At 60.4% G+C, this 12,220-nt stretch overlaps 1 protein-coding gene across 1 annotated transcript; it reads left to right on the forward strand.

The window, feature by feature from the left end:
* Nucleotides 1-3,443: 3,443 nt before the first annotated feature.
* Nucleotides 3,444-7,904, forward strand: VOLCADRAFT_41894 (uncharacterized protein; the record flags this gene model as incomplete). The annotated part of the gene is made up of 9 exons (XM_002948713.1): nucleotides 3,444-3,617; nucleotides 4,329-4,462; nucleotides 4,529-4,585; nucleotides 5,247-5,415; nucleotides 5,647-5,901; nucleotides 6,449-6,647; nucleotides 7,264-7,378; nucleotides 7,469-7,566; nucleotides 7,639-7,904. Coding segments are annotated over 9 exons (1,467 nt in total), but the record flags the coding sequence as incomplete, so codon positions are not given.
* Nucleotides 7,905-12,220: the final 4,316 nt, after the last annotated feature.

The raw sequence follows: 12,220 nt of genomic DNA on the forward strand, positions 1-12,220 counted from the left end.
TTGGTGCAGCTCCCGGGGGGAGCACTAGCACTGAGGGCCCCGCTGCAGCAGCAGCAGCAGCAACAGGGATTGACGGCGGCGGCGGCACTGGCCTCCCCCAACGCACCCTCACCCGTGGACCCTCGTGCTCTGGCTCAGGCATTTAGGCACGTATGGGGGTCAGGCACGTATGGGGGGGACACAATCACAATCTCGCCCTCGAACGGGCCCTCGAACAGGGCCGTCTGAAAGAGCTCTGCACACCATTAACCGGCTCTGACACGAACTACGAACATCTGCACCACCGCCGTGTGCTAAACTGCCGTATTAAAAAATAAACCGTATTACTGTACGACATGACCGTACGACTGAGTCTGTCCGTACTTTCCGACTGTTTGGTTTGGTTCTCCAGGCCGCCGAGGACGTTAATGGACTTCTTCCGGAAGCCTGAGCCCGGGGGTGCTGCTGCTGGTCAGGGCGGCAGCGGCGGCACCCAGAGGGGGGATGGATCCGGAGGTGGTGCGGCAGGGTCTGGCTTGGTGCTACAGCTGCCGCTGGGGCCACGGGCGCTGGCGGAAATGGGGTTAGCGCCAGCGCCAGCGGCAGCGGCGGCGGCGGTGACGGGCGGCTGCCGGGTTCCGGGTGTGGGTACGCCGTTGTCGCGGTTACCCTCCTGTGGCGACAACGCCGGCGGCGGTATAGCTGAACCCGCCGCTGGCGGAGGCGGCAGAGGCGGAAGTACGATGGCGGCGGCAGGGCCGCCAGCCAAGCGGATGCGTGTGGGTACTGCGACGGCAGCGGCGGCGGCGGGCCGGCGGGGAGGTGTGAAGCAGCAGCAGCAGCAACAGCAGCAGCATGGATCCGGTGGCGGCAGCGGCATTATGGCGGCCTTTGCTCGGTGTCAACAGCTTCATGACCGGCAGCAGCAGCAGCAGGAGCAATGGGGATATGCCGGGGCTTCACGGCCTGCGACAGCGGTGAAGGGCGCCGCCGCCGCGCGATCACGATCGGCGGCGGTAGCGGCGCTGTCGCACGACGTCATCATGGTGGACAGCAGCGACGATGACGACGACAATGCCAACGGCAGCGGCGGCGGCGGCGGCGGCGGCGACGGCGGCGGCTGCCGTCGCGGTGCGGTCGGCGTTGCTAGGCGGGTAGCAGCCAACGTTTGCGATGCGGAAGGAGGATTGGCGCGTGGAGGCGGTACGGCGGGTGAGGGGGTTACGGCGGAGGCGGCGGAAGCTGAGAATGAGGAGTCCATTGGGGTTGAGGTGGAGGAGGAGCTCGAAGAGGAGGAGGCGGGCAGTAAGGGACAGGGGCCTTGTGGTGCGACCGGCGGTGGCGGCGCCGCCGGCGACAGTACGAGAAATGGGAACGACGGTGACGGCGGCGGCGACGGCGACGGCGGCGGCGAGGATGATGACCACGACCACGATGATGGTGAGGGCGATGGCGATGTGGACGAGGACTTCGTGCTGGAGGAGGAGGACGATGATGATGACGGTGGCGTTGAAGAACAGGAAGAAGACAACGACGACGATGACGAAGAAGAAGAAGAAGAAGAAAGGAGTGCAGGAGGTTGGCGACCTATCAGGGGGCAGCGGCGGCGCGGCGGTGCATGTGGAGCAGGTGGGCGAGGAAGTCACGGCAATCGTACAAATCTCGGCCGTGGCGTCGACGGCGCCGCCAGAGCCAGACGAGGGTCAGCGGCGCCGTCACGACAGGGAGCTGGGGTCCGTGGCGGTGGCGGCGAGCACGGCGGGGACAGAAGAAGCGGCGGCGGCGCCGCCGCCGCCACCGCCTCCGCGGTCGCACTGTCCCAGCTCAAGGGCATGGGCTTCCTTTCTCGTCAGGCGGAGAAGGCGCTGTGGATGTCCAGAGGGGACTTTGAAAGAGCGGTGGAGCTGTGTTTGCAGGGCGTGTGAAGTGATGTGACGTGATTGGTTTGGTTTGGTTTGGTTTGGTTTGGTTTGGTTTGGTTTGGTTTGGTTTGGTTTGGTTTGGTTTGGTTTGGTTTGGTTTGGTTTGGTTTGGTTTGGTTTGGTTTGGTTTGGTTTGGTTTGGTTTAATTCTGTGATGTTTTTTGTGAAGCGGTGGAGGGGTTGAGGGCCAAGAGACCCTCCCTCGCAAAGGAGGGAGGGAAGGGGCTCACAGGGGCTCACCGGGGCGCACAGAAAGGGACAAACTACCGGTAAGACACAGGGGGTTGTTTTTGTTGTGGTAGGGGGGAGTTCAGCGAAAGGGCGTAAGAGGGCGCTCGATTCTGCTCGGTCTGCGTTACCTTAGTCCAGACAGAAAGGTGAGACATGTCTCCTGCGCTTGTGTTTGTTGTAGAGCATTTCAAGCGAACAGTGTGTCTAGTTCAATTCAAGACTATATTTTTGTGATGGCACGGCAGGCTGGCCGTGGGTGGACCGGGAGGGGTCTGTGGGGAGAACCGGGTTAGGGTGTGGCCCGTGGTTCTTCAGAGGGAAGTAGCTCAGCTGAGGCTGAATGGGCTGATTATTCAGGATTTTGAGGGGCCTGAAAATTATCTGATGCCAAAAGTAACCCAGAACGTGGGAACGTTCTTTGTTGGGACGCCGACAGACGGTGCCGACAGTTGATTTGTTTTCATGCAGGTGCCTTCACCTATTCCGAGAACTATTTGGCAATTTCTTCCTGTACAAAAGTTTATAATTGCACCCTCTTAACACCGATTACGCCACCCCAAAACAGCTCGAGCTGCATACGAAATTTAGGCTGTCACATATAATTGGTTGCCACCGTTGCTAATTTTAGGCGTTGTATCAGCCCGGAAGCGTTAAAGCTTGGTTGGCCGTAGAAATGACCTCCGATGGCCATCCAAATCACAACTAGTGAATACCGTTATCGACATGGCATCAAAGATGCTCCGCAAAGATCCTCGAACCCTTGGAGCGTTCATAGGATCTGGCACAACTCATCCAGCTTTAAGCTTTCGTGCTGGTCCCACCTGGACGCGGATCGTACAACCCCCTGCGGCATCGCAACGTGACAGAGTCCCTGGCGGTCTGGGCACATACACCTTGAGCCCCTTAGCGAAGACCATCAGAAGAGATCGTCAAGACCTAGGAGAGGCAGCTGCCGTTGACAAGGAAGGGTGGAAGCCGCAACATGGAAGCCTTAGTCGTCGGTACGTACAGTCGTCACAGTCGCCGCAGCTGGCACCTCGCGTCGCCACACGTACAACTGCCCCGCCAGCGGCCAAGCAGACGCGACGAGACTCGTTGAACATGTATCCCCGGGACCCAGATCGCAGCTGGTCGAAAAGGCCGCAGCAGGTGTCGGACAAGGCAGGACGGTGTCCTCCCCCCTCTCAGCGCCCCCGATCCGCTGGGGTATCGGAGGAGAAGGCGCCGCCGGTGCCCTCAACAACCGGGCACAAACCCCGGCGACTACAGTCCTTTACCACGCCACCGCCACAGCAATCGCCGCCGCCGTCGCCGCCGCCAGGCGCCGTCGCCGTCGCAGATCTCCGCTCCGAATTGGGTTGTGCGCGGTTCGGCTCGTGCTCGGGATGCAGTCTGCAGGACGGTCTGGCGGCGCCGCCGCTGTACGGCGAAGCTGTGGAGTTCTTCCGGGGACTTGGCCTGACGGAGGTGCCGGCCGTGATGAAGGTCAGCAGGAGCCGCACTAGGGGTGGGCGGTTGGGTGGGGGGAGGTGGTGTCAGTGGCCAGCCTCAGGGCTGGTGATGCTAGGGAGCGCGAACAAAACGGCTCCCGCCCGGGAGGCACGAAGACACTCACTGGCAGCAGCAGCAACAGCAGTAGCAGCAGTAGCAGCAGTAGCAGCAGTAGCAGCAGCAGCAGCGTGCATGTGTGTTTGAAAGTGCGAGGTGAGGGTTGAGGTGAGGCGAGGTGAGGAGCTCCCAGTTTCGAGGAGAGAAGAATTCAGGGCGGGAGGGTGAAGGGACACTCGACCGCCAGGTGCAACCTGTGCAGCTCTGTGCAGCTGTTGTCATATCTCCGTACACACATGTACATGTATGGGGGGTAATGCTCGTTTCACTGTTCCCTCGGCCGTCGCCCCCCGCAGCACCGCAACAGCAGCCGCCATTGCAGCGGGCGGGGCCGGGACGGGACAGGCAGCGCGCCGGAGCTGCCGACACCTAGGGGGGGGGGCAGCACTGACGGGGCTGGCGATGATGATGCCCCCCTAGTGCCGGTGCCAGGCAAGCCGTGTGTAATAGCGCACCGTCCTAAACACCTCCCTCTCTATCTCTCTAAATGCGCAACAACAGTAACAACAACAGCAACCAGATACATGACCCGCGTTGTGTGTGCGTGTGTATGTATGTGTGTGTGGTGGCTTGCGGGGGTCCCCACAGGCCGCACGTGGGTGGCGTTGTCGCGCCAAGCTGGCGGTCCGCGGACCCGTGGGTCGGCCCCTCATAGGTTTGTTCCGGGAGGGCAGCCACGAGGTCGTGGACATAGTGGGCCCCATCTCACCGCTGCCGCCGGCGTGTGGCGGCAGTGGCGGCGGCGGTAGTACGGTGGGGTCCCCGGGCGGAGATGCGGCCCTGAGCAGCTGCCGTGCTCACCACCCCAGAATCAACGAAGCAGCGGCGCTGATTAAAGAGGTGCGGTGGGTTGCAGCGGGAAGGGGAGGGAAGGGGAGGGAAGGGGAGGGAAGAGGTGGGAAGAGAGGGAGAGAGGGCGGGACGTCGTGCACAGGGGCCTGAAGGCGTTTCGTCCGCGCCGTCGGGCTGAAGAGCGTGCGTTATGACGATCTGAGCCGCGATGAGAGTATGTATGTGTGTGTGCGCCATGTTGTGTTTTGTCGCCTGGGTACGTTGCTAGGGGGGGGCCCGGGGTGTCGACAGTTCGGGCTTAGGTCGGGCTTCCGGAAGCTCTCCTTGACGGGGTAGAGGCTGAGGGCGCATCCCATCGTAAGTGTCGCGGACCACATTCATCCATCCATCCTTCCATCCATCACACCGCCCACTCCCCGCCCCACTCCAACCCGGTGTGTGTGCACCGCAGCTCGTAACTCAGCTACGAGTACCGCCGTACAACGAGTCCGGGCCACAGGTCGCTCGTGGATCCGCCGCTGCCGCAACAGTAACCGCCGTCGTTGGCAACCGCCAACTGTCACCAACGGTCATGTCAACTGCACGCGGTCAGGGCAGCAACCGCCCCAACGGCCTTCGGGCGCGGCGACGCGCCGGCAGTGTCGACCACTACAGTTCCAGCGAAATCTTCCGTAACGACGGCACCGGCGGCGGCGGCGGCGGCTTCACTGGAAGGCCGGGCACCGAGGCCGCCGCGGTGGCGGCCGGTGGTTTATTGCGGTACCTGCAGCTCACGGCGGTGCCCTCCCAGCCCGGGGGTCGGGCCGAAGATGACCCCCTCGCGGCGGTGCAGGTGGTCCTCGTCCTCAACGCCCCACCGGAGTGCGAGCCAGATGACCCGCGGGTCGCTCCGGTGCTGCAGCTGTGCCAATTGCTGTGGCGCCTCGCAGGCCCCGGGGGCCCTATGACGCCGACGGAGGACTCACCTCCTGCTACAGGGGCCACATGCGCCCCGGGACAATTACCTCAAGTGACGACTTCAGCGGCGGCGACATCGGACGCCCCAAGGGGGGTTGTAGAGGGCGTTGGAGCGCTAGGGACTGTGCAGCAGGGGGTGCAGCGGGGGCGGGGAAAGAAAGAGCCAAAGTCGAGGGCGAGGGCGAAGGCGCAGAAGCCGCCTTCCGTGGCCCCGCTGGTTCACTCCATCTGGCTGAACTTCCAGCCGGATGCGGCCCGTAACTCCGTCCTGGGGGAGGGCTGGCGCCACATGGCGGGTCCGGCGGCCGCCTGGCAGGAGTTCGGCGGGGTGGCGGCCTGCGTGGGGCCGGGGTCCTTTGTGCAGGCCAACTACGGCGCCATGCAGCTAGTGCTGGGGGAGATTGCGAACATGGTGGGTGGGGGGATGGGGGGGTGCGGGGGGGGAAAAGACGAACCACGTGAACGAATGAAGCTGCTACCAGGTCAAGAGTGTACAAGAAGTAGGACTGACCAAAAGGCGTTTTTAAAGGCGGCGACCTCGGGATGATGTAGTGAAGATGATGTCGGACAACTACCTACCTAGCCGATCAAGACTAAAAAAGCGCGGAAGAAAAGCAGTAATGTTTAAAGCCGTAAAGAAGGGGGGCCCAGGGGGGGCCTGGGGTTGGTGTTGGGCGTTGGTGTTGGTTGCGTGTCACGTACACAACCACCGTTTTAGGGGTACGGGGTGTGCGGTAGTTGGCCTTACCGTTGACCAATGCAAGGGAGTCCCCTCCTTTGCCTTTACCCCTCCCTCCTTCCTTCCCTCCCTCCTTCCTTCCTTTCCTTCCTGCTGGATCTCACTCCAACCCCATATATGGTTGACTTTGGCTCTACTGGACACGTCCCTTCTCCCCCGCCCCCCTCTCCCCGTCCTCCTACTGTACTTCCTCCACGGGGGGGGGTACCGCACTGGTCAGGTGCCGTACGGTAGCCGGGTTACGGAGCTGCATGCCGGCATTGGCGTTATCGGTCTGTCGTTGGCGACGCGGCGGCGGCTGGCGGCCTTACGCTGCGTGGAGGTGAACCCCGCGGCGGCTGAGCCGTTCAGAACCTCCCTGGAGCGGGCGATGAGGACGACATGGGCGAGCACACAAGAACAGCAACAGCAGCAGGTGGGTCGGGGGGCCGGTGGGTAAGTTACCCCCGGAGGGCGGAAAGGCTTCGGGGCTCCGGTGTGAAGTTATGGTCGACGCAGTACGAGTGTGTGCGTGCGGAGCTTGGGGTTGGCGGATAGCAGGGGCTGTCCAAGTCCAGATCCAAGTCCAGATCCAAGTCCATGTGGGATATTGCTCCTGTGCCCTGGTGTCGGGGGTCAGGCACCCGGAGCCGGGTTTGAACTGATATGAATGATGACTTCCATATGCCCCAATAGGGTGGACCAGCCATACCAAGAAGGCCTTGACCAAGCTGTCCAGAGCCGTCAGTGGCGGTTGTACGGATCATCTAATGGGGCATCCGCCGCCTCCGGCATTCGTTCAACCTTCATCCCCTGGCTTCACTTTACAATTGTTCACTTCACAACCACTCCCCTTTCCGCGCATTGCGCATTGCCCCTGTCTTAACCACCGCCGCCTCAATGCTGATGAAGAACCTCACCACTGCGCCGCAACCCAGGATGTGGCGGCGACGGCGGCGGCTGCCACCCCGGCTGGTGGGGACCTCGCACCACCGCCCCCTGGAGCGGTCCTCCCGTCGCCGCTTCCCCCCGTAGTCGAGTACCTGACGGCGGAAGCGGGCTCCCAACCAGAGCGCTTCCTGGAGGGCTGCGATGTGCTGGTGGTGGATCCGCCACGGAAGGGACTGGGGCAGAGCCTGCTGGCGGCGCTTACGCGGCAGCCGCAGTCACCGTCGCCATCGCAATCACCGACCCGCGGGTCGGTCGACGCCATCAGTAACGCACACATCCCCAGTGCAGGTGCTGTGGACCCTTTTAAGAGTGAGTCTGCATTGTCGTCGTCGTCATCATCATCATCATCATCATCATCATCATCAAAAGCAGCAGCTGCAGTAGCAGCAACAGTAGCAGCAACACACGGTGAGGCTTTGATTGGTGCCACGGGCCGCGGAGGCCCGAGTGCGGCGCCACGGGTGACAGCGGCCGCTGCAGGAGCGGTTCCAGAAGCCGCGGGCTGTAGCCCTGCGCTGCCGTCGCGGCTGGTGTACTTGTCTTGTGGCTTCCGGGCGCTCCAGGGGGACTTAGCGGTGCTGCTGTCGGGCGGGTGGCGGCTGCGTAGTGCGACGGCGTATTTGTTCTTCCCGGGGACAGACAGTTTGGAGACACTGGTGCTGCTCTCGCGGGGGGAGGGCGATGAGGCGGACCAGGAGCTGGAGGAGGGGCAGGAGGGGCTGAGGAAGGTGCAGGGGAAGGTGCAGGGGAACCGGACAAGGGGCGGTTGTGTGTGGGGGAAGGAATGTTATCCGGCCTAGGACGGAGGAGGCAAGCAAGTGGGGGGGGGAGGGAGGTAGCAGGGGCACCATGTGGGCGCGAAGCAGCATTGTTGTCAGTTGAGTCGGTTGGTCCGTTACGGTTGCTACGGGTGAGAGAAAGAGGGACTGCTGTGGCGCAACGTGTGTTGGATATGTGCGTATGTATGTCGGGTCTGGAGAACCTGGATCCTGTGTTTGTAGGGGAAGGGGGGCAGGGGCGAGGGATGCGCAGTTGGGGATGCAGCGCTCTCTTGCAGTTACGTGAGGCCGCCTCGTCGGGCTATCTGTGATGTTACCCGGGGGTGGGTGGGCGGGTGAGTGGGGGTGTTAAGGGAGGGGAAGCTCGAAGGCCGGTGCGACCCGCACACCCATGGGTGTGTCCTGAGGAGATGAGGATTGGCACACATATAAGGGACGGGGGGGGAAAGACGAACCACGAACGAGGGAGGGGGGGCGGGGTTTTTGCTGTCCTCCGGGTGTATGGGGAGGTCGTGGGGGAGGTAGCGGTGGTGAGTGGTCGGTCGTGGTGTTGGATGAGAGAGGATGATGCAAAAACGCGTTCAGAGCTAGCGTTTCCTTCTTGATTGGTGGTGGTGGTGGTGGTGGGGTGTTCTGTTCATGACTCGGTGCACAGCACAAACACCTTTCGCACGTAGGTCATTCACGACGTGTAATATACCCGGGGGTCGCACACAGGTTAGGGGCCCCGACATTAGTGACATAGCACTTCCTGGAATGGATGTTGTCGCCATCACAACACAGAATGCAAATTCAACCCCTCATTACAGAGCCAAATTACCGGCGGGCCCAAAAGGCGGGATTGAAGTCACAGGGAAACAAGATCCGCAGCCGGGTGGGTCGTCGCCAGGATGTGGCCGAGGTTGGTGCGTGCCGGAAACGCTTCTTAAAGCATAATACCACATGTTTTGATATTACGCTGCATGCAGCGCAAGACGCCTTGATTGATTTTATTGCAACGCGACAAAACACGACGTGAAGATTCGCCCAACACAACGTTTGCAGGGAACACCTTTCAACAGACGCTGTTAAGATGACTACCAGGCAGCACTCTGCAAAAGCCTTGTGGACAGAGTTGGAACCTCAGACAGACAGACAGACAGACAGACAGACAGACAGGAGGCAACACCATGATGGCCCACAATATATAATTACATCGCCAGATCGCCCACGCCGTCGTGAACTAGTCATGGTGATATCCGCATAACATCCTCACACGCGTACCGTTATATGCACACACAGCTCACGACACGTACATATGTATATACGCAAACGCACGACACGCAAACACATACACTGTATATTTACGTAATAAATATTATCGACACGGCCACACAGGGTGCTTACGTAGAGCCCAACAGCAGATGGAACAGAACAGTGAATCCCCATATGGCACCACCAAGTGCTGCTATATATATATCCGTGCAGATGGCCAGTGAACCTCCTAACCTCGGCAGCCATATACATAGCGGCTGAATCAACAAGTCCAGAAACATACTGTGGTGCTGCTCATAACCATATACATCTAATGTGCCTCCGTGCCCGCCGGAGCATGGAAAATGGGTCCCTGCGACAGCTCAACCATGAGCCGACTGTTACGGCCCCACTGCGACCCCACTGGGTGAATCTTTACAGTAACCGCCAGACCGCTGTTGACACGTAGCCCAGCCGGCGGCGCGGCAAATAAAGAGGAACGGCGGCCGTGTGTGTGAGGCGTCCATGGCGCTCGCAGTTGGCGGCGCATGGTTAGGGCCGTCGCCAGACAAAACAAGTGAAAGAGACCTCCTTCCTTTCTCCTGGCCAGATCGTGCATTGCTCCGCTGTCGGCTGCTGCTGCTCCAGGTACCCCTCAGTACCCAAGCTTTTTTACTTTCTGCCGTTTTGGAAAGCGCGTCGGGCTGCCCAAGCTGCCCCATGCTAACCGCCCCACAACTGCCACGCACAGGGCCCCTTCCCTTGTCCCGCGCCAAAGCGTCCGGAAAAAGCGTAAGCACGTTATCTCTCAACGAGGATGCGACTGGCGCGCGAAGGGCGACACAAATGGCCAACGCGCGTCCGGATCTCCTAATGGAATGGTATGTAATGGCGGGCGACCAGCAGCGATCCACGCGCCCACAAATGCGGACGGAAACGGACCCCCCCTCTGACCCCCAAAGCCCTAACCGGAAACTGACTCCTAGCTGCCGGGACAACCCCTCACGAAGAAGACCATATCCCAGCGAACATGCAGGGCTTGCCGTATCGCCATATCGCCACCCAACCTGCAATCAGCCCCATACAATACGACATATAAAATGAAGTAGTACCTCCGCTCGGACTTATTTAGTAGTTTGGCTGTCCGCGGAGTGTGCCACATCTCAAACCACAAACTGACAAGTTAGACCCTTCGCCAGCTCCTCGTGCTGTGAAGAGCAGATAGCAGTTCAATGTGCGCCAAGGGCTGTCGGGGAGTAGTTCTGTTGTAACCCACCATCGGCCACCATAGGTAATAAAAAGGTGCCGTCAAAAGCTCAAAGAGCTGAGCGGGGACACGTGGGATGCCGCACCACGCATTCCCCCACAACCTGACCCCGCCTGACACCCACAGTATGCCAACAAACCTTTCCGCGCGCGAGAGCAACTCACCCGAAAAGTGGGGCTTTATGAACGCAATGAGCGCCGAGCTGCCAAGCGCTGTAAGATGAGAAGCCTGGGCCGGCTAAGCCGCAGCGTGGTACACACCGAGCCACTTTCGCGCGGCCTTCTGGAGACCCGACCCGACCCGACCCGACATCAACCCGGAGACCTTGCCACACATAATGGAATCCTACGTGCACATACGGGTATAAATCCCGGTATGCCTGTATGTCTGTATGTGGCACTGTCCTTAAAATCAATAAGACCAACGCCACGACGATGACGGCATCCGCCGGTACACAACACAGGAAAAGGTCCGGGAGAGATATTGAGCGCAGCAACAGCAGGCATTCCTGGTTGTCTACATTCCGCCCGCGGGTAGGCGGGTTGACTTCCAGCCGTCAAGACCCCTGCAGGGGGCAACAATCGGCCCCTGCGTCTGGCGAACCAATGGCAGCACAGTTTCACCACCAACGCAGCAACATGCACAGCGACGTCAACGCCTCCCTTGCCGCCATACATCCATTCGATTAAAACGACCTGTGCAGAACCCAAAACATATACTCCGTATTATGAGGACAAATCGCCGGCATGCCGCTGCGGCTATGTGTGCCATTTCTCGTATCATGGCGCTCGGCGGCTGCACATCGTTTTCCTTGCGAAGGATGAGGAAACCAGCAGCAGTAGCAGCAGCAGCAGCAGCAACAACTACAATACTTTGTTCACAAACAGCAGCAGCAACAACAATAACAAGGAAATCACCAAAGAACAGAGCATCCCGTCAGGCACAAGACCGCAGAGCGAAACGGACGACGGTGCAATCAATCCGAACGCCCCGTCTGCGTTCCCCACCTGGGCGAAGTCTGCTGCGCCTGTGCAAGGGCTCCCAAACGCCAAAACCCCAAAAAACCCCAACTTCAACCAAGAGCCGTGCTGCTCATCACCACCCCGAGCCAATAACCGCTAACAATATTCCTGTGCATTCCTGTGCATTCAAAGCACACACGTTTATTTGGTGTGCCAGGACCAGTCCCCCCCCCCCTAGGGCACTCCCCCTGGCGCCCCACCCGCCGGATGGTCCATGCGGGAAGGGAAGGCAGTGCGGGGCAGTGAGGGAATCAACCCCGCACTGGGCGACCGCGGTGCGGCGGGCGCCTCCCAGGGAGCCCCATACTTCCAACTACTGCACTACGGCTGCAACCCCTGCGAGACGGAGAGGTTAAAGGCGGCCGCAACCAACCAAAGCATAGCCGAGCTTCCTCAGCCCTCCCTGCAAGAGAAGAGAAGGGGATAGTTCAGCGCGACGGCCTTTTTTTAAGCCGGCGCGTGGTTCTAAGCCCCTAGCCCCTAGCCTAGCCGCGGGACGAAAGCGAAACAGCAGATTGGTGAGGTGCGCTGCAGCGTGCTGCACCGGGCGGGAAGATCTCGGCCGGCGGACATGCAGCAACGGAAGGGGTAGCGTCGCTCCTGTTACTTACCCAGCTGGTTTAAACAACTTAAACTTATGCCTACAAGACACATAAGCTTATTGTCATAATGTCCCGGCCACAAGGCGCTAAAGTGTTCTTGACTGCAGTTCTTTTCTTTTCTTCTTTAGTCCACTGCAGGGCTTCAAGCATCATGGAAGT

The sequence above is a fragment of the Volvox carteri genome, assembly GCF_000143455.1.
Source record: "Volvox carteri f. nagariensis unplaced genomic scaffold VOLCAscaffold_11, whole genome shotgun sequence".
Taxonomy (NCBI): domain Eukaryota; kingdom Viridiplantae; phylum Chlorophyta; class Chlorophyceae; order Chlamydomonadales; family Volvocaceae; genus Volvox; species Volvox carteri.